Source organism: Salvelinus namaycush, chromosome 9 (assembly GCF_016432855.1).
Source record: "Salvelinus namaycush isolate Seneca chromosome 9, SaNama_1.0, whole genome shotgun sequence".
NCBI classification, from domain to species: Eukaryota; Metazoa; Chordata; class Actinopteri; order Salmoniformes; family Salmonidae; genus Salvelinus; species Salvelinus namaycush.
This window is the reverse complement of record NC_052315.1, coordinates 54,634,383-54,657,256: the sequence shown is the minus strand read 5'-3', so window position 1 is coordinate 54,657,256 and position 22,874 is coordinate 54,634,383. Positions and strand designations below refer to the sequence as shown.

Sequence of the window (22,874 nt, the reverse complement as noted above, 5' to 3'; positions counted from 1 at the left end):
AAAAAGTTGAAATGGCTTCCATTTTCCCTGTCTTCCTTTCTAGCTTCAGACTCCTAATCTTCTAGGTGCCTTTTCCTCTAGCCTTATCTGCTGTGAAAGCCTAGAGGAGTTATCTCCATTTCTCTCAGGAACTCTGAGTCAGTGGTTAAAACCAGGGCAATATCTACCAATCCAGGGCTTGATGGTTTTAAGCTATCAGGGGAAAAGCTTCAAGCCTCAACTGTGTTTGGACCTGAATGTCTGATCCCCACTGCTGTGACGTTCAAAGTCTATGTACAAACAGTAAAAAAAAAATGGAATCAAATCAAGTTTTATTGGTCGCGTACACATATTTTGCAGATATCACAGGTGCAGCAAAATGCTTATGTTTGTAGCTCCAAAAGTTCAGTATACCTAACAATACAAAATAATACACACAAATACCCCAAAAATAAAAATTACGAAATATCAGAACGAGCAATGTCTGAATATTTCAGTGTAAACTTAAACGACTAAAAACAGATATAAAGTATGTAGAAAAGATAATGGACCTATATATGATTAAATAAGAGCATCTTTGAGAACTAACAATCACCAAAATGAAAGCTAGACAGTCAGGGAGAATCTTACATTAAAAAAATGATGCATTCAGGAGTATTTTTTTCATGGCTTATGTTTGTAGCTCCAAAAGTGCAATTGATTTTGTCATACTGTTTAGAGTCACATAGCATAAGCCATGGCAAAATATGTAGATTTACGGGAAATTAGCTTTAAAACAGCTACATTTTGTCACTGCGGCCAACAGGAAGTCCTATAATTCCCCTGCCACGCTCATTACCTAAGCCCCATTTTGTTCAAGAAAATACCCTGGGAGGGGCCGATACTAGCAAAGTTAAACACTGACATAAGTTGTCAGTCACAATTTGGGGGCTCACCGAGTTGTGTGCCATGTCAGGTTGTGTGGTTCTGACACTGCGAATATTTTGTTGTCCCAACCTATACTGTAGGTTTCTGGTTTATGGGATAGTTCAGAAACTGTTGCTGGTGCAGAATGCCTGTGGGTATGATTTTGGTGTTTTTCTGTTGCGATTATATTGGCTGAAATGAAGATACTCACTTTGTTTACGTACAATTCGAGTCAAAATTTTGGACACGCCTACTCATTCCAGGGGTTTTCTTTATTTTTACTATTTTCTACATTGTAGAATAATAGTGAAGACATCGAAACTATGAAATAACACATTTGGAATCATGTAGTATCCCCCAAAAAAGTGTTAAACAAATCAAAATATATTTGAGATTTTTCAAAGTAGCCACCCTTTGACTTGATGACAGCTTTGCACACTCTTGGCATTCTCTCAACCAGCTTCACGAGGTAGTCACCTGGAATGCATTTCATTTAACAGGTGTGCCTTGTTAAAAGTTAATTTGTAGAATTTCTTGCCTTAATGCGTTTGAGCAAATCAGTTGTGTTGTGACAAGGTAGGGGTGGTATACAGAAGACAGCCCTATTTGGTAAAAGACCAAGTCCATATTATGGCAAGAACAGCTCAAATAAGCAAAGAGAAACTACACTCCATCATTACTTTAACTTCTTATGGAACAGTGGGATGCTAGCATCCCACCTCAACCACATCCGGTGAAATTGCAGAGCGCCAAATTAAATTACTGTAAATATTTAACTTTCATAAAACCACAAGTGCAATACATCAAAATAAAGCTTATCTTGTTAATCCAGCCGCTGTGTCAGAATTCAAAAATACTTTACGGCGAAAGCATACCATGCGATTATCTGAGGACAGCGCTCAGCACACAAAACATTACAAACAGTAACCAGCCAAGTAGAGGAGTAACAAAAGTCAGAAATAGCGATAAAATTAATCACTTACCTTTGGTGATCTTCATATGGTTGCACTCACAAGACTCCCAGTTACCCAATAAATGTTTGTTTTGTTCGATAAAGTCCCTCTTTATATCCAAAAACCTAAGTTTTGTTAGTGCGTTTTGTTCAGTAATCCACTGTCTCAAACAACATCCAGGTGAAATTGCAGGTTGTGAAACTCAACAAAACAGAAATTCTCATAATAAACATACATAAAAGATACAAGTGTTATACATCAGCTTAAAGATAAACTTCTTGTTAATCCAAACGCTGTGTCAGATTTCAAAAAGGCTTTACGGCGAAAGCAAACCATGCGATTATCTGAGAACAGCGCCCAGCAGACAAATCATTACAAACAGTAACCAGCCAAGTAGAGGAGTAACAAAAGTCAGAAATAGCGATAAAATGTATCACTTACCTTTGATGATCTTCATATGGTTGCACTCCCAAGACTCCATGTTACACAATAAATGTTCATTTTGTTCGATAAAGTACCTCTTTATGTCCAAAAACCTCCGTTTTGTTGGTGCGTTTTATTCAGTAATCCATTGGAACAAAGCGCGGTCACAGCAGGCAGACGAAAAATCTAAAAAGTACCATAAAAGTTCGTAGAAACATGTGAAACGATGTATATAATCAATCCTCAGGTTGTTTTTGTCATAAATAATCGATCATATTTCAACCAGACAATAGCTTCGTCAATAGAAAAGGAAAAACAAGAAAGGCGCACTCCCGGTCAAGCGCAGGACTCATGTCTGGAAATTTCCACTGTCCTCTCATTGAAAGTGGTGTTTCTCCCTCATTTTTCAGAGTAAAAGCCTGAAACAATGCCTAAAGACTGGCCACATGTAGTGGAAGCCATAGGGATCGTGAACTGGGTCATAAGTCTTTGTATGGTGGATAAGCTTTCAATGGAAAAACAGCCATTTCAAAATAATAGCATTTCCTGGATGGATTTTCCTCAGGTTTTCGCCTGCCATATCAGTTCAGTTATACTCACAGACAATATTGTAACAGTTTTGGAAACTTTAGAGTATTTTCTATCCAAATGCATATCCTAGCTTCTGGGCCTGAGTAGCAGGCAGTTTACTTTGGGCACGCTTTTCATCCAAAATTACGAATGCTGCCCCCTATCCCAAAAATTAAGACATGAAGGTCAGTCAATCCGGAAAATTTCAAGAACTTTGAAAGTTTCTTGAAGTGCAATCGCAAAAACCATCCAGCGCAATGATGAAACTGTCTCTCATGAGGAAAGCCACAGGAAAGGAAGACCCAGAGTTACCTCTGTTGCAGAGGATAAGTTCATTAGAGTTACCAGCCTCAGAAATTGCAGCCCAAGTAAATGCTTCACAGAGATCAAGTAAGACACATCTCAACATCAACTGTTCAGAGGAGACTGTGTGAATCAGGCCTTCATGGTCTAATTGCTGAAAAGAAACCACTACTAAAGGACACCAATAAGAAGAGGAGACTTGCTTGGGCCAAGAAACACGAGCAAAGGACATCAGACTGGTGGAAATCTGGCCGTTGGTCTGATGAGTCCAAATTTGAGATCTTTGGTTCCAAACGCTGTGTCTTTGTGTGAGACAGAGTAGGTGAATGGATGATCTCTGCATGTGTGGTTCCCACCGTGAAGCATGGAGGAGGAGGTGTTATGGTGTGGGGGTGCTTTGCTGGTGACACTGTCAGTGATTTGTTTAGAATTCAAGGCACACTTAACTTATCTAGGGTAGGGGGCAGCATTCATCATTCAGAATTTTGGATGAAATGCATGCCCAAATTAAACTGCCTGCTTCTCGGGCCCAGAAGATATGATATGCATATAACTGGTAGATTTGGATAGAAAACACTCTAAAGTTTCCAAAACTGTTAAAATAGTGTCTGTGAGTATAACAGAACTGATTTGGCAGGCGAAAACCTGAGAAAAATCCATTCAGGAAGTAGTTTTTTTGTTGGTTTTGTAGTTTTCTATTCAATGCCATTACAGTATCCATTGACTTAGGACCCAAATTGCAGTTTCTATGCCTTCCACTAGATGTCAACAGTCTTTAGAAATTGTTTCAGGCTTGTAACCTGAAAAATTAGGAAGTAAGAGCAGTCTGAATGAGTGGACCCTAAAGTGTCACGGAGCTTTTTCATGCGCACAACCGAGAGAGTGCCTTTCTTGTTTACATTTTATATTGACGACGTTATTGTCCGGTTGAAATATTATTGATTATTTAGGCTAAAAACAACCTGAGGATTGAATATAAACATCGTTTGACATGTTTCTATGAACTTTACGGATACAATTTAGATTTTTTTGTCTTCCTGTTTTGACTGCGTTTGAACCTGTGGATTACTGAAGAAAACGCGCAAAACAAAACGGAGGTTTTTGGGTCTAAAGAGACTTTATCCAACAAAAGGAAAATGTATTGAGTAAATGAATGTCTGCTGAGTGCAACCATATGAAGATCATCAAAGGTAAGGGATTAATTTTATCTCTATTTTTTAATTGTGTAACTGTTCTACATGGCTGGTTACTGTTTGTAATGATTTGTCTAGTGGGCTATGTTCTCAAATAATCGTAAGGTATGCTTTCGCCGTAAAGCATTTTTTAAATCTGACACCGTGGTTGGATTCACAAGAAGTTAATCTTTAAACCTATGTAACATATGTTTTGTTTTCTGAATTTTTATATTGAGTATTTCTGTATTTGAATTTGGCGCCCAGCAGTTTCACTGGCTGTTGAAGAGGTGGGACGCTAACGTCTCACGTGCCCAAGAGAGGTTAATCAGCATGGCTACCACAGCATTATGCAGTGATACGCCATCCCATCTGGTTTGTTCTTAGTGGGACTATAATTTATTTTTCAAAAGGACAATGATCCAACACTATTTGACCAAGAAGGAGAGTGATGGAGTGCTGCATCAGATGACCTAGCCTCCACAATCATCCGACCTCAACCCAATTGAGATGGTTGGTGATGAATTGGATCGCAGAGTGAAGGAAAAGCAGCCAACAAGTGCTCAGCATATGTGGGAACTCCTTCAAGACGGTTGGAAAAGCATTTAATGTGTTGGTTGAGAGAATGTGAAGAGTGTGCAAAGATGTCAATGCAACGGGTGGCTACTTTGAAGAAACTCAAATCAAAAATATATTTTTATTCGTTTTACACTTTTTTGGTTACTACATGATTCCATATGTGTTATTTCATAGTTTTGATGTCTTCACTATTATTCTACAATGTAGAAAATGGTAAAAATAAAGAAAAACCCTTGAATTAGTAGGTGTGTCCAAACTTTTGAATGGTACTGTATATTTGATGGGCTGAACTTGTGAAAAAGTGAGTGCTGGGTTTTGCATTGTGTGTGTTCTTGCAGAACAAAATCAGTTTAAATGACTGCTCTGTCTCTGTGTGTTCTCTCTCTCAGGGGCTGGGAGAGGCTTCAGCGAGAGGTACAGCCATGGACAGAGACTGTCTCAGCTGCATCAAATACCTAATGTTTGTCTTCAACTTTCTCATCTTCGTAAGTATTCTCTTACGCCCTATATTATAAGCTGTCCTCCTATATACAGTACACTGTATATACTCTGTATATCCTGTATATCCTCCTATGGTATCTAACAGTACTCTTTCCATCTCTCTATTGTGGTCTCGCATGTATTTAATAAGACACAGGGAGGCATTTTTTATTCTATTAAAATCGTTGAATTGATTTTGGTGATGACACATATTTACAGTTCCACTGGGTATGCAGCTTGCAATTGACGTTTTGCTTGTTCAGTTTTGATCAGACAATCAAAGGTAACTCCAGAGAGAGCCAATAACTGGGGGTATGGGGGTAGTGGTGAGGAGGGTCATATAATTAAATGTAGTGGGGAGGGTTGTATAACTTCTCAGTAGCAACCAGTGACTGTTACCATGTCCATTCCTTTGTTTATACTCTCAGACAATTCTACCCTCCCACCATCCCATGAGACAATGGTTGCCTCTATAGCTCTAAGCTCTGCCTTTGACGGAATGTTTCCTTGGACGTTTATTGAAAGACAGGTTCTTTTCCAGGAGGAAGGGAATGGTGTGAGGATGAGTGTGTGATGCTCATATCTCTACCCCCTCTTCTCCTTTCCTTCCTATCCCCCTTCTTCTAATCACTAAAGAGTCACCCACTGGTGCTGCCGATAGGGTTTAGTGAAAGTGGGAGGATGGAGATAAGAGAATGTTCAGGAGGGAGGAATGGAGGGAAGGGTGGATTCCCTTTGAGAGGTTAGAGGAAAGGGGGCAAAGGCAGTTAGCTGAAGCCCCCCGCTGACCTACCTTACAGTGCCTTGAAAAAGTATTCATACCCCTGGACTTATTCCACATTTTGTTGTGTTGTGATTACAAATATATGTAATCCGTTTTAAATCCAGGTTGTAACACAATACCCCATAATAACAAAGGGAAAACATGTTTAGACATTTTTGCAAATATATAAAAAATGTATTGAAAATTAAATATCTAATTCAATTCTAAGTATTCACACCTCTGAGTTAATAGGTGTTAGAATCAACTTTGGCAGCAATTACAGTTGTGAGTCTGGGTATGTCCTTGAGTTCTTTGCACACTTGTATTGTATAATATTTGCCCATTATTCTTTTCAAAATTCTTCAAGCTCTGTCAAATTGATTGTTGATCATTGCTAGACAACAATTTTCAAGTCTCGCCATAGATTTTCAAGCAGATTTAAGTCAGAACTGTAACTCGGCCACTCAAACATTCACTGTCTTCTTGGTAAGCAACTCCAGTGTAGATTTGGCCTTGTGTTTTAGGTTATTGACCTGCTGAAAGGTGAATTCATCTTTCAATTTCTGGTGGAAAGCAGACTGAACCTGGTTTTGCTCTAGGATTTTTTCTGTGCTTAGCTCCGTTCTGTTTCTTTATCCTGAAAAACTCCCCAGTCCTTAACGATTACACACATTCCCATACATGATGCAGCCACCACTATGGTTGAACATATGGAGAATGGTACTTAGTAATGTGTTATGTTTGGGGCAAATCCAATAAAACATTTTTTATTCAGGACAAAAAGTGAATTGCTTTGCAGTATTACTTTAGTGCCTTGTTGCAAACAGGATGCATGTTTTAGAATGTTTTTATTCTGTACAGGCTTCCTTCTTTTCACTCTGTCATTTAGGTTAGTATTGTGGAGTAACTACAATGTTGTTGATCCATCCTCAGTTGTCTCCTATCACAGCCATTAAACTCTGGAACAGTTTTAAAGTTACCATTGGCCTCATGATAAAATCCCTGAGTGGTTTCCTTCCTCTCTGGCGACTGAGTTTGGAAGGACACCTATATCTTTGTAGTGACTGGGTTTATTGATACACCATGACAATTATTGAACACGGAGTGAGTCCATGCAATGTGAATTGTTAAGCACATTTTTACTCATGAACTCATTTAGGCTTGCCATAACAAAGGGATTGAATACGTATTGACTCAAGGCGTGAGCTTTTCATTTTTTTATAATTTGTAAAAATTCAAAAAAAAACACAATTCCACTTTGACATTGTGGGATGTTGTGTCACGAAAATTCTCAATTTAATCAATTTTAAACTTAGGCTGTAACACAACAAAATGTGGGAAAAGTCAAGGGGTGTGACTACTTTCTGAAGGCACTGTATGTGCCTTAACCCACCCCCTGCTCATGCGCATAAAGACTACAGATAGACATATTCACCTCTGAATGGAGTTATTGGGATGAAATGTATATTTACATAATCTGCACATACACTTTTCAATTCACATTAGCGACGGGAATGTCAAGAGCCGAGAGAGGGTTCGTTTGGTGTTCTTGCTTTGCAACTCAAAAGTAGCGTAAATGTCACAGTAGCCACTAGCCAGGAGGCTAAGTATTACAAACGATTCAACTATTAAACTAGCTAGCTACTAGCTACCATTAAGCAAGCAATTTTTCATGCATCTACCATATTACACTATTAACGCAACAATTCACAAACATATGCAGACAATTAAAGTGTTTTCTCGTCTTTACACTCATTACATTTTAGCTTCAAGACAAAAGCAGAGTTTACTGCTAGCTAAAGCTTCATCAAGTAACGTTAGCCTATAAAAAAAAAATGAATGATTACCCTTCTAATACAAATATGAAAGTACAGTAGGCCTACCTTACAACAAACCATGCTTCATTTTAATCAATATCATGCAAATCATTGGGCTATGTGGTAAATGCAAATTACGACTGAAAACGGGGGTATAATTCACCGGGTAGTTGACATGAGGTGTTTGTATCGAAGCTCATTCCAGCGACCCCAAAATAAGATACATATAAATCATACATGTAGGTTATGTTTCTTAATTTGTTGCAGAGATCAGCACAGCAGTACGTGTGGCAAGCTGGCATTTGCACCAGCACTTTTGATTCGGTTTAATAAAAAAATAGACAAAAAGCATTGAAAAGAGGGACAAAGTACTGTTTAGACTGATTCGACTTGTTTGACAGGATTTTCATGTTTTAATCCTCCCTAGGGCCAGGAGTTTTAACAGGAGTAAAAAAAAAAGCATATGACCTGATTAGAAGAAATCTGGTCCCATCTGTCACGACTTCCGCCGAGGTCGGTTCCTCTCCTTGTTCGGGCGGCGTTCGGCGGTCGACATCACCGTTCTTCTAGCCATCGCCGATTCACCTTTCATTTTCCATTTGTTTTGTCTTGTTTTCCCGCACACCTGGTTTGCATTCCCTCATTACTCGTCTTGCATATAACCCTCTGTTTCCCCCCATGTCTGTGTGGAATTGTTATGTGCAAATGTATGTGTACTCCAGGCTGGTTTGCGCCGGGTTATTGTAACCCGTGTGTGGTTAGTTTTCTGAGTGCCATGTTTTGTTCGCCTCAATAAAGGGCTCCGTTTGCTACGCATCTCTGTTCTCCTGCGCCTGACTTCCCTGCAGCCAGTTACGCACTCCATTACAAAACCATTTTTTACAGCTGATTTAGGAAAACAATTTCCACCCCACCACTCTGGGACGTGTGGTGCCACCTCTGAAATCAACACACAATGTTACAAATTAAAAAACATATTTTATTTGTATGATCTACTACAGACTGGGCAAAGGCCGGTACGGGGCCGTATGCGGCCCGCGACCTAATTCAATACGGCCCGCGGAATCATGCTCAGATCACATAAAGAACTTGCGATAGTAAAGTTTTGAAAGACGTATTTGTTATTCAAATTAAAAGCCCAATGAATACTGGCCTTTGGGTAATGATTTAACTCCCACCGCTTGTGGGACGTTTATTTTGAAGGCATGTAATAACAACTGCACGAGGACAGACATTGACTGACAGGCTGACACACACGTCACCGTTACAAATAGTAGCTAGCTAGAAATTGCGGAAAAAATAGTTTTTCAAAAGATTTCAAAGAAAAGGAAAGTAGACAATGTTCCAGCAAGAGTGGGCATCGAAATATGTCTTTATTGAGGTATCAAATCAGTTTATTTGTCACGTGCGCCGAATACATCAGGTGTAGACCTTACAGTGAAATGCTTACTTACAGGCTCTAACCAATAGTGCAAAAAAGGTGTTAGGTGAACAATAGGTAAGTAAAGAAATAAAACAACAGTAAAAAGACAGGCTATATACAGTAGCGAAGCTATAAAAGTAGCGAGGCTACATACAGACACCGGTTGGTCGGCCCAATTGAGGTAGTATGTACATGAATGTATAGTTAAAGCGACTGTGCATATATGATAAACAGAGAGTAGCAGTAGTGTAAAAGAGGGGTTGGGGGGACACACAATGCAAATAGTCCGGGTAGCCATTTGATTACCTGTTCAGGAGTCTTATGGCTTGTGGGGAAAAACTGTTGAGAAGCCTTTTTGTCCTAGACTTGGCACTCCGGTACCGCTTGCCATGCGGTAGTAGAGAGAACAGTCAGTGGCTGGGGTCTTTGACAATTTTTAGGGCCTTCCTCTGACACTGCCTGTTGTAGAGGTCCTGGATAGCAGGCAGCTTAGCCCCAGTGATGTACTGGGCCGTACGCATTGCCTTCTGTAGTGCCCTGCGGTCAGAGGCCGAGCAATTGCCGTACCAGGCAGTGATGCAACCAGTCAGGATGCTCTCGATGTTGCAGCTGTAGAACCTTTTGAGGATCTCAGAACCCATGCCAAATCTTTTTAGTTTCCTGAGGGGGAATAGGCTTTGTCGTGCCCTCTTCACAATTGTCTTGGTGTGTTTGGACCATTCTAGTTTGTTGTTGATGTGGACACCAAGGAACTTGAAGCGCTCAACCTGCTCCACTACAGCCCCGTTGATGATAATGGGGGCGTGCTCGGTCCTCCTTTTCCTGTAGTCCACAATCATCTCCTTAGTCTTGGTTATGTTGAGGGATAGGTTGTTATTCTGGCACCACCCGGCCAGGTCTCTGACCTCCTCCCGCTGACCTCCTCGCTGTCTCGTTGTTGTCGGTGATCAGGCCTACCACTGTTGTGTCGTCTGCAAACTTAATGATGGTGTTGGAGTCGTGCCTGGCCATGCAGTCGTGGGTGAACAGGGAGTACAGGAGGGCACTGAGCACGCACCCCTGGGGAGCTCCAGTGTTGAGGATCAGCGTGGCAGATGTGTTGCTACCTACCCTCACCACCTGGGGGCGGCCCCTTTACTCAGTAGTTATACCCCACCCTGGTCACCTCTTTTTTTTGGCTTCCCCAAACCCACTTCCATGTGTCGGTAGTACTACTTTAAATTCATTCCCCCACTCTCTGTGTTAGCAGGTCAGAAAGCCAACAGACATTATTACCACACAGTAATAAACAGGGTTTTTTTTATTGGTGGGGACTCTCGTGGAAGTGGGTGAACGATGCTAGGAGTCGCCGTCTCCGTAGTTACAGATTACAGAGATCCCTGTTTGTCAGGTAGCTGGCAAAGAAAGTGGAGAGGTGGGCAGGGCATGGCAGAGAGGTGGGCAGGGCACTCAGGGCTGATGGAAAGCTGGAAGATTGGCTGGAGGAAGCAGCCGGCTCTACACCAGCGACTTCTCTTAGAGGTGGAAATATCTCCCGAAGACTGCTCTTGGTTTGCTATGACTTTTCATTGAAGCCTTCAACATTCAGTTACTTTGCCATACTACCACATAAGGAAACATAAGGAACACACAACATTTTACATGTTATTCCCCTGCAAGGGGTATACAAATTTAACAGATTGGTAGTATGAAAGAGCTGAAATGATCTCTTGGGGGAACAGTTGCAAAGATAGGGAGACTAGACCAGAGCCAGAGACACCATTAGAGGGAGTGCTGACCCAATTTCCTCCTCCCACAGACTTCCTCGGGATCTACTACAGAGCCAGTGACACTCTGACATACAGTTATCATGTAAATATTACTTTTACTGCTGATAAGATGGACATGGAGCCAAGATGGAGGAGTCACATACAAGGAGTTCAGTACAGTATTAAAAAAGTAGAGATTGTGACAGTGATTTAACTCTCCCTCCCTCCATCCCTCTTTGGTGAGGTTTTAGGTTTCCCTGTTAGGTTTCCTACCTCAACTGCACGTGTTCTGTTTCTTCCATTAATTGTAATTATTATATGCAGATAAACTAACCTTAACCCTCTCTCTCCCACTTCCCCCCTCCCCCCTCTTTTTCCCAGCTGGGAGGCTCCTTCCTCCTGGGTGTGGGTGTGTGGGTGCTGGTGGACCCTACAGGCTTCAAGGAGATCGTAGCAGCCAACCCTCTGCTCTTCACAGGAGTCTACATCATCCTGGCCCTGGGGGGAATGCTTTTCCTATTGGGCTTCCTGGGCTGCTGTGGAGCCATCCGGGAGAACAAGTGTCTGCTGATGTTTGTAAGTAGGCCCACACTGTGTTATATTATAGAGTAACTGTGATAGTACAGTAGGTCACAGCGTTATAACAGTGTTATAAACATTCCTTTGCTGCTGTGGAGTCATCATTGAGAACAAGCGTCTGCTGCTCTTTGTGTGTGAGCGAGAGAGAGAGAGAGAGTCATGCTGGCCTGAGATAGATGGAAAATAAATAAGCCATAATAATTTGCCTTCGACGCACCAGGCCACATGCATAGTTAATGTTGAATTTTTTGTGACTTGCACTCACTTTTGCTGACACTAACTCTGTGACTCATTCTCTCCCTTTATCTCTCTCTGTCTCTCCTCTCACTAAATGTCTTGTCCACCACTCCCTCTCTCTCTCTCTCTCCCTCCTGCCCTCTCTCCTGTGTCCCTGCAGTTCTTCATGCTCATCCTGGTCATCTTCCTGGCGGAACTAGCTGCAGCCATCCTGGCCTTCATATTCCGGGAGCACGTGAGTAAATTCTGTCCTTATATGGATCCTGTGACCATCCACTGTAGTGTGCAAACACTGTCCCCTTCATCATGGTGATACAGTAAAACCTCTGACCATACAGAACTAATACCAACATTCTCCATGTTCCTGTCTAGCTGACCAGAGAGTACTTCACTAAGGAGCTGAAGATGCACTACCTGGGCTACAATAACACTGATGTCTTCACTGGAACGTGGAACGCTATCATGAACACTGTAAGGCTAAAATACTGTACTTGCTAAGCTTGAGGTCAATTCCATGTCAATATACTCAATTCAAGGTAAGTGAACTGGCATTGTGGTGCCAGGAGAACAACCTCTCCCTCAACCTCAGCAAAACAAAGGAATTGATTGTTCACTTCAGGAAGCAGATGAGGGAACATGCCCCGATCAACAGTACTGCAGTAGAAAGAGTCAGGAGTTTTAAATACATCGGTGTCAACATCACTTAGGACTCGACATGGACCAACAACACCACCACTCTTGTCAAGAGGGCGCAACAGCATCTCTACTTCCTAAGGCAGCTGAAGAAATTTGGCATGCCACCCCAGACCCTCTCCAAATACTACAGCTGCACCATCGAGAGAGTCCTGACCGGTTGCATCACGGCCTGGTACAGGAATTGCTCCTTCCATGACCGCAATGCCCTCCAGCCGGTGGTGAAGACGGCCTAGTACATCACTGGGAACTAAATACATTTTTTTCCTCATTAATCTACACACAATACCCCATAATGACAAAGCGAAAACAGGTTTTTAGAAATGTTTACAAATATTTAAATAAGGTATTTCTGTGTTTTATACAAGTATTCAGACCCTTTTGCTATGAGACTCGAAATTGTGCTCAGGGGCATCCTGTTTCCATTGATCATTCTTGAGATGTTTCTAAAACTGGTAAATTCAATTAATTGGACACGATTTGGAAAGGCACACACCTGTCTATATAAAGTTCCACAATTGACAGTGCATGTCAGAGCAAAAACCAAGCCAGGAGGTCGAAGGAATTGTCCGTAGAGCTCCGAGACAGGATTGTGTCGAGGCACAGATCTGGGGAAGGGCACAATTCTGCAGCATTGAAGGTCCCCAAGAACACAGTGGCCTCCATCATTCTTAAATGGAAGAAGTTTGGAACCACCAAGACTCTTCCTAGAGCTGGCCGCTCGGCCAAACTGAGCAATCGGGGGAGAAGGGCCTTGGTCAGGGAGGTGACCAAGAACCCGATGGTCACTCTGACAGGAAATAACCAATCAGGCTTTTATGGTAGAGTGGCCTGACGGAACCCACACCTCAGTATTTTGCTAAAAAGCACCTAAAGGTCTCTCAGACCATGATAAACAAGAATCTATGGTCTGAGGAAACCAAGATTGAGCTCTTTGGCCTGAATGCCAAGCTTCAAGTCTGGAGGAAACCTGGCACCATCCCTACGGTGAAGCATGGTGGTGGCAGCATCATGCTATGGGGATGTTTTTCAGTGGCAGGGACTGGGAGACTAGCCAGGAACGAGGGGAAGATGAACGCAGCAAAGTACAGAGAGATCCTTGATGAAAACCTGCTCCAGAGCGCTCAGGATCTCAGACTGGTGGCGAAGGTTCACCTTCCAACAGGACAATGACCCTAAGCACATAGCCAAGACAACGCAGGAGTAACTTCGGGACAAGTCTCTGAATGTCCTTGAGTGGCCCAGCCAGAGTCCGGACTTGAACCCGATCAAACATCTCTGGAGAGTTGAACATTTTTAACCAGGTAGGCCAGTTGAGAACAAGTTCTCATTTACAACTGCAATAAATAAAGCAAAGCAGTGCGACAAAAACACAGTTACACAAACAAACGTACAGTCAATAACACAAAATAAAATAAAAATAGTGTACAGTACTATGTACAGTGTGTGCAAATGTAGAAGAGTAGGGAGGTAGGCAATAAATAGGCCCTAGAGGCGAAAATAATTACAATTTAGCATTAATAATGGAGTGCTAGATGTGCAGGTAGAGTTACTGGGGTGCAAAAGAGCAAGAGGGGTAAGTAATAATATGGGGATGGGTAGTCGGGTGTGCTATTTACTGTGTACAGGGACAGTGATCGGTAAGTTGCTCTGACAGATGATGCTTAAAGGAGATATAAGACTCCAGCTTCAGAGATTGTTGCAATTCATTCCAGTCATTGGCAGCAGAGAACTGGAAGTAAAGGCGGCCAAAGGAAGTGTTGACTTTGAGGATGACCAGTGCATGACCGATATACCTGCTGCAGCGCGTGCTACGGGTGGGTGTTGCTATGGTGACCAGTGAGCTGAGATAAGGCGGGGCTTTACCTAGCAAAGACTTATAGATGACCTGGAGCCAGTGGGTTTGGCGACAGATATGTAGTGAGGGCCAGCCAATGAGAGCATACAGGTCGCAGTGGCGGGTAGTATATGGGGCTTTGGTGATAAAACGGATGGCACTGTGATAGACTACATCCAGTTTGCTGAGTAGAGTGTTGGAGGCTATTTTGTAAATGACATCGCCAAAGTCAAGGATCGGTAGGAGAGTCAGTTTACGCGGGTATGTTTGGCGGCATGAGTGAAGGAGGCTTTTTTGCAAAATAGGAAGCTGATTCTAGATTTAATTTTGGATTGGAGATGCTTAATGTGAGTCTGGAAAGAGCGTTTACAGTCTAACCAGACACCTAGGTATTTGTAGTTGTCCACATATTCTAGGTCAGAACCGTCCAGAGTAGTGATGCTAGTCGGGCGGGAGGGTGCAGGCAGAAATCGGTTGAAGAGCATGCACTTAGTTTTACTTGCATTTAAAAGCAGTTAGAGGCCACGGAAGGAGTGTTGTATGGCGTTGAAGCTCGTTTGGAGGTTTGTTAGCACAGTGTCCAAAGAAGGGCCAGATGTATACAGAATGGTGTCATCTGCATAGAGGTGGATCAGAGAATCACCAGCAGCAAGAGCGCCATCATTGATATATACAGAGAAAAGAGTCAGCCCGAGAATTAAACCCGGTGGCACCCCCATTGAGACTGCCAGAGGTCCGGACAACAGGCCCTACGATTTGACACACTGAACTCTGAGAAGTAGTTGGTGAACCAGGCGAGGCAGTCATTTAAAAAGCCAAGGCTAGTGAGTCTGCCGATAAGAATGCGGTGATTGACAGAGTTGAAAGCCTTGGCCAGGTCGAGGAATACAGCTGCACAGTACTGTCTTTTATCGATGGCGGTTATGATATCGTTTAGGACCTTGAGTGTGGCTGAGGTGCACCCGTGACCAGCTTGGAAACCAGATTGCATAGTGGAGAAGGTACTTTGGGATTCGAAATGGTCGGTAATCTGTTTATTAACTTGGCTTTTGAAGATTTTAGAAAGGCAGGGCAGGATGGATATAGGTCTGTAACAGTTTGGGTGTCTCCCCCTTTGAAGTGGGTGATGACTGCAGCAGCTTTCCAATCTTTGGGGATCTTAGATGATACGAAAGAGAGGTTGAATAGGCGTTGCAACAATTTCGGCTGATAATTTTAGAAAGAGAGGGTCCAGATTGTCTAGCCCAGCTGATTTGTAGGGATCCAGATGTTGCAGCTCTTTCAGAACATCAGCTGTCTGGATTTGGGTGAAGAAGTAGTGGGGGGGGGGGGGGTGGGGGGGGGGTGGAAAGCATGGCCAGCCGTGGATAAATGCTTATTGAATTAACCGATTATCATAGATTTATTAATAGTGCAATGGGTAGCTGGGAGGAGGTGCTCTTATTCTCTATGGACTTTACAGTGTCCCAAAACTTTTTGGAATTAGTGCTAAAGGAAGCAAATTTCTGTTTGAAAAAGCTAGCCTTAGCTTTCCTAACTGACTGAGTGTATTGGTTCCTGACTTACCTGAAAAGTTGCATATCGCGGGGGCTAATCGATGCTAATGCAGAACGCCACAGGATGTTTTTGTGCTAGTCAAGGGCAGTCAAGTCTGGGGTGAACCAAATGCTATATCTGTTCTTAGTTCTACATTTTTTGAATGGGGCATGCTTATTTAAGATGGAGAATAAACTTTTGAAGAGCAACCAGGCATCCTTTACTGATAGGATGAGGTCAATATCCTTCCAGGATACCCGTGCCAGGTCGATTAGAAAGGCCTGCTCGCCGAAGTGTTTTAGGGAGCATTTGACAGTGATGAGGGGTGTTTGACCGCGGACCCATTACGCACACAGGCAATGATCACTGAGATCCTGGTTGAAGAGAGCAGGGGTGTATTTAGAGGGAAGGTTGGTCAGGATGATATCTAAGAGGGTGCCCATGGTTACGGATTTAGGGTTGTACCTGGTAGGTTCCTTGATGATTTGTGTGAGACTGAGGGCATCTATCTTAGATTGTAGGATGGCCGGGATGTTAAGCATGTCCCAGTTTAGGTCACCTAACAGTACAAACTCTGAAGATAGATGGGGGGCATTCAATTCGCATATGGTGTCCAGGGCACAGCTGTGGCCGAAGTAGAAGCTCGAATTGTTTGGGCACAGACCTGGATAGTATGACAGAGTTCTGCAGGCTAACTCCGCCCCCTTTGGCAATTGTATCTTGTCGGAAAATGTTATAGTTAGGGATGGACATTTCAGGATTTTTGGTGGCCTTCCTAAGTCAGGATTCAGACACGGCTAGGACATCCGGGTTGGTGGAGTGTGCTAAAGCAGTGAATAAAACAAACTCAGGGAGGAGGCGTCTAATGTTAACATGCATGAAACAAATGCTTTTTAGGTTACAGAAGTCAACAAATGAGAGCGCCTGGGGAATGGGAGTGATGCTGGGGGCTGCAGGGCCTGGGTTAACCTCTAAATCACCAGAGGAACAAAGGAGGAGTAGGATAAGAGTGCGTAAAAGGCTGAAAGAACTGGTCGTCTAGTGCGTTTGGAACAGAGAGTAAAAGGAGCAGGTTTCTGGGTGCGGAAGAATAAATTCAAGGCACAATGTATAGACAAGGGTATGGTAGGATGTGAGTACAGTGGAGGTAAGCCTAGGCATTGAGTGACGATGAGAGGTTTTGTCTCTAGAGGCACCATTTAAGCAGGGTGCGGTCACCGCATGTGTGGGGGGTGGAACATAAGGGCTAGCTAAGGTATATTGAGCAGGGCTGGAAGCTCTACAGTGAAATAAGATAAAAATGACTAACCAAAACAGCAATAGACAAGGCATATTGACATTAGGGAGGGGCATGTGTAGCCGAGTGATCATAGGGTCCAGTGAGTAGCTAGGCGAGCTGGAGGCACGGCGATTCAGACAGCTAGCAGGCCGGGGTTAGCAGATGGGCCTCAGGGGGACGTTGCATTGGGAGAGCCTGTTGAAACCCCCTCGGAAGGTTACGTCGGCAGACCTGTCGTGATGGCCGGCTAGGCTCCGTGTCGGCAGCAAAGGGTCCAGGCCAATTGGGAAAAGAGGTATTTGAAGCCCAGAAATTGCTTGATAGATCTCTTCGGCTAGCCGGGAGATGGGCCTAGTTCGAGGCTAGCTCCAGGCTAACTGGTGCTTGCTTCGGGACAGAGACGTTAGACAGGAGTAGCCACTCGGATAGCAGCTAGCTAGCTGCGATGATCCGGGGTAAAGGTTCAGAGCTTGCGGTAGGAATCCGGAGATGTGGTAGAGAAAAGCAGTCCAATATGTTCTGGGTAGATATCGTGCTGTTCAGGCTGGCAGGAGTTGCCCAGGCTGAGGCTGGCAGATGTCCGAGTTAACGGTTGGTGACCGCTAGCAGTGGCTAACTGACTACTAGCTAGTTAGCTGGCTAGCTCCTGAAGGGGGTTCCGGTTCAAAAGTGTAAAAATAGCAGATCCATACCACATTGGGTGAGGCGGGTTGCAGGAGAGTATGTTCAGTCCGTAGATGGAAAATTAGATAAAAAATATATACGAAGATAAAGACGATATATACAAGGGACACGACAAGACAATCAAAACAGACTGCTCCCACTGCTACGCCATCTTGGATTATGAAAATAGGTGTGCAGCGACGCTTCCCATCCAACCTGACAGAGCTTAAGAGGATCTGTAGAGAAGAATGGGAGAAACTCCCCAAGTACAGGTGTGCCAAGCTTGTAGCGTCATACCCAAGAAGACTCAAGGCTGCCAAAGGTGCTTCAACAAAGTACTGAGTAAATGTGATCTTTTTTTCTTCTTTTTTACAACATTTGCAAAATTTAAAAAATATATATATGTTTTTGCTTTGTCAGTATTGTGTGTAGATTGATGAGGGGAAAAAATACATTTTTGACCATAGGCCGATTTAAGATAAGCAGAGTAAGGTGTTTACATTACTATTGCATAATCTTCCTACTGACATAGTTTAATATTTAATTATTGCTGTGCACAACTGAGCAAGAGGACAAGTACATTAGAGTGTCTAGTTTGAGAAACAGACGCTTCACAAGTCCTCAACTGGCAGCTTCATTAAATAGTCCCGGCAAAACAGTGAAGAGGCGACTCCGGGATGCTGGCATTCTAGGCAGGGTAATAGATAAATTCTTAAATATTTTCAAAGAAGCTTGAATCTTCATTATTTGGACCGTATAGGTTAATGATACACATGGGAAACTGTTGAGCCTGAAAAACTCAGGAGCGCTGCAGTTCTTGACACAAACAAGTGCGCCTGGCACCTACTACCATACCCCGTTCAAAAGCACTTCAATATTTTGTCTTGCCCATTCACCCTCTAAATGGCACACATACACAATCCATGTCTCAATGTTCTCAAGGATTAAACATTTCTTTAACCTGTCTCCTCCCGTTCATCTCCACTGATTGAAGTGACATCAATAAGTGACCATAGCTTTCACCTGGATTCACCTGGCCAGTCTATGTCATGGAAAGAGCATGTGTTCTTAATGTTTTGTATACTCAGTGTAATTTACCCAGCTCTCCTCCCCAGTTTGACTGCTGTGGCGTGAACAGCCCGGTGGACTTTGAGGAGAGCCTGTTCAGACTGATCAACCCTAATGAGATGGTCCCTGCGGCCTGCTGCAGGAGGGGTAGTCATCCCGGAGACTCAGCCTACATCCCCCAGGAGGAGTGTCTGATGGGGAACATGCTGTTCAGAAACAACAAGGTGGGTACTGGTACTAGACTACTTCAAAAATACTACTATGAACCCTTTAATAATCTTTATTGACCCATTCAACAAAGAGAATGGAAATAAAAATGTCGCCCCTGGAGCAGGACCTCCAGAGCAGGGCACCTAGAGCAGTTCCCACAGAACAGGTAGTACATCACATCAGCAGTGGGTGGCACCTGAGATATCTGGCAGCCCTCCACATTCCTACCCTAGGATTTTAACTGGCTACCTTCCAGTTGCATGTTCGTCACTCTAACCACGAGGCTAACACTGCCCCCTCTCCCTGCCACACTGGGAGACAAAACCCTCCTCTGGCCTATCAGCTAAACTAGAGCAGAAGAGTGTATGTTGGAGTGATGATATAACGGGACTGCTTCTCTACTGGCACTGTCCTCATACCGGTAGACTCATTAGTGCTTTTCTATGTTCTGGGTGTCAAGGAAGTATGTTTTACTGTGTAGTGTAGAGTAGTGCAGTGTGTGTGTGTGTACTTATGCATGCTTGTGTTTGACTATGTAGATTGGAGTAGGGTAGGGTAGTGCGGGCTTGGAGTAGGGTATGGAAGTGGGCGTGCAGGTGTGCGTGTGTGTGGAGGTAGAAACATACAGTATTTAGCCATATTGACAAACGGATTTAGCCATATTGACAAACGGAATGCACACATTTGTGTGCTTGTGTGTGCGGGTCTATATTTATCTCTGTGTGTGCTTGCCTGTTTTAATCACTGTCTTGAGAGGGAAATGTAATTACAGTCAACACTGATGGGAAGGAGAGGCTCCAACTGTTGTTGTTAAGGCCTGTGGAACAATGCAGTATCTCCGGAAGGCGTCTGTCTCTCGCTGTCTCTCTCCCATTCACACACAGAGCCTCATTAAAAGCCAATGAGGCCAGGGGCCCTGTCTCAGTCTCTGTCTCTCAGCCCATTCATCTAGTCTATTGTTCACTGACGCATTCAGTTATGGCTCTGATGCTATTTATATTGTCCATGCATTTCAGCACACACACACATGCATGCATTTATGCACATGCGTGCACACACAGACACACAAACACACACATTTCAATACTCTCTCATATTGACTCATACTATTGAATTGTGACTGAGACTGAGACTCTTTCCTCTCTGTGTGTTTTCAGGGCTGCTACTCAGCAGTGGTGGACTACTTTGAGCTGTACATCTATGTGGCTGGAGCGCTGGCCATCGTGGTGCTCACCATTGAGGTAGGATTCAATATTTTGTTACTTATAATAAGCGCCTTTGTGAGTAGCCTCCAAATCAACACATTTTTCCCTTGTCAGTTGGTGTGATTGGTAATGTAAGCTGTTTAGAAAAATCCATGTAGTTTATCTTCCCCACACAGTACACAGCAACGGAATCTGAAATACTGGAGAATGTATCATTTGAAGCAAGTGCTGGTCACTTCCCCGTTTATAGTACGATTGCCCCACTTAGTGGAGAATATTGGTGTTGCAGGACTGTTACACACCATACATTACATAGGATAATATACTGGGGAGGTATCTCTGAAGTCATAATTATGGATATGGCAATCTAGTCGATTTATTAGATTAAGCCAGAGCTGAATTGTCTAATCATCATCATGTAGATAGTTTGGTTTATTTTGTCTAGTTTCATCATCATCATCGTTTGGCTGCAGAACAGTCGACCAGTTTATTAGGCTAGCAGAATTTAAACACTTACTTTGTGTCTTGTTCTCTGTCCTGACTGCTGTTCTGACACTCCTCTGTTCTTCTCCACAGCTGTTTGCCATGGTCTTTGCCATGTGTCTCTTCAGAGGTATCCAGTAGGATTAGCGCACCACACGCCGGACAGGAGGACTTTTCGGAGCTAGAAAAGGGAAATCAGGAGAAGGGAAAGAAAAATGTACACTTGTAAATTTATCGTTCTCTTTTATATCTGCCAAAATTGATTGATTGGTTGGAAAACAAACGAAACAACACTCAGAAAACAAACAACTAGTACTTCTCAGCTGGACCTTTGAGGTATTTGGTGACAAAAAAAAGAAAGGATAGAAAGAGAAAAAAAGACAAGAACGACAGGAAAACGACAAGAAAACGTGTGTAAAGTGATTTGTGTGTAAAGTGAAACAGATGTTTCATGGACCAGGTCTAACACGGACCGGGTGTATAGTAGTGGAACGCGAATAGGACCTGGGTGAAACCAGGCGTGGTAAATAAGAGGACCCGGTTGAAGCCTGCCCTGCAGCAGAAGTAGCTTGAGACCCAGATCTGTTTGTGCTGTCTTGCTAGCTAACTGGGACTCAGGCTAGAGCAGAAGACACTGCACTGACTTTTGGATGAAGAATATTTATACTTACTGAGTAAAAAGTTGGCTTGACTAATATAGAAATATGTGTTTTATGTACACTTTAGCTGTTCCTTCCTATTACCACTTCTCCCTCCCCCGATCCCCCGCCCTTCCATCTACTGCTACCACAATTCCTCCCTCTTTCCCACTCCCTCCCTCCACATACTATTGTTAGAGCCATACCTCTTTAATGCTGTAAAAAGTCCCATCTATACTGTGTGTGTGTGTGTGTGTGTCCTTGTATGAATGAATGCATGTGTGCATGTTGCCCCTTTTGACCATTCGAGCTTGAAAGGCAACTTCTGTTAAAATATTGTATTTGTGTTGTGATGTTCATTGCAATAGTGGTTACATGTGGCTTAGGTGAAAATAAATGTATTTGTATGCATTTGTATTTGATTCTTGAAAAGACAATGACATTAAAATGGCATTCTAAAATGTTGTCCATGTGGTGAATTCCTTTCTGATGCTTGTAAAACAATGTACCTAGTAAAGCAGGATAGAAGGCCTAGTCAGATGCTCTTTGGCAAGGGCGTAGGAGGGGCCCCCAATGTTTGAAGCAGGTAAAATTGTCCCCCCCAAAATACAGTACCAGTCAAAGTTTGGACAAACCTACTCATTCCAGGGTTTTTCTTTATTTGTACTATATTCTACATTGTAGAATAATAGGGAAGACATCAAAACTATGAAATAACACATATGGAATCATGTAAACAAATCCAAATATATTTTAAATTATTCAATGTATCCACCCTTTTCCTTGACAGCTTTGCACACTCTTGGCATTCTCTCAACCAGCTCATGAGGTAGTCACCTGGAATGCAATTAACAGGTGTGCCTTGTTAAAAGTTTATGCGTTTGAGCCAGTCAGTTGTGTTGTGACAAGGTAGGGGTGGTATACAGAAGATAGCCCTATTTGGTAAAAGACCAAGTCCATATTATGGCAAGAACAGCTGAAATAAGCAAAGAGAAATGGAATATTATGAAAATGAGGGAAGATTATGAAAATGAAAACTCTCAATGGGAAGAAAATCACAAGTCATTTCCCTGGAGCTTCAGCCTAGCTGAGTGGTGTCATTTCTGGGGTTCCACTATCTATGTCCATAGATTATATAAAATAAAATGCAGAAGGGGACGTAGTGGTTGAAGCCAAAAGGCTGTTCAGTACTATTAATGTTTGAGAAGGTTTTGCCTAAGAAAGTACAGATGAACTTCCTGGCTTTCACTGTTATAGAATTTGTCCCACAATCAGACCTCAGCATACGACCCAGATGCAGACAATTCGAATAACATATGTTTACTAACAA

General features: G+C 42.9%; 1 protein-coding gene across 2 annotated transcripts in view; it reads left to right on the top strand.

The window, feature by feature from the left end:
* The window catches only part of LOC120054208 (tetraspanin-18-like), a 100,710-nt gene extending 78,701 nt beyond the window's left edge, over positions 1–22,009 (top strand). For both annotated transcript variants that reach the window (XM_039001669.1, XM_039001668.1), the window contains 7 exons: positions 5,275–5,370; positions 11,498–11,692; positions 12,093–12,167; positions 12,305–12,403; positions 19,056–19,232; positions 20,376–20,459; positions 21,000–22,009. In XM_039001669.1, the coding sequence (XP_038857597.1) occupies positions 5,308–5,370; positions 11,498–11,692; positions 12,093–12,167; positions 12,305–12,403; positions 19,056–19,232; positions 20,376–20,459; positions 21,000–21,047 (741 nt within the window). In that variant the 5' untranslated portion in view covers positions 5,275–5,307 and the 3' untranslated portion in view covers positions 21,048–22,009. The remainder of the gene's footprint in view (positions 1–5,274; positions 5,371–11,497; positions 11,693–12,092; positions 12,168–12,304; positions 12,404–19,055; positions 19,233–20,375; positions 20,460–20,999) is intronic.
* Positions 22,010–22,874: the final 865 nt, after the last annotated feature.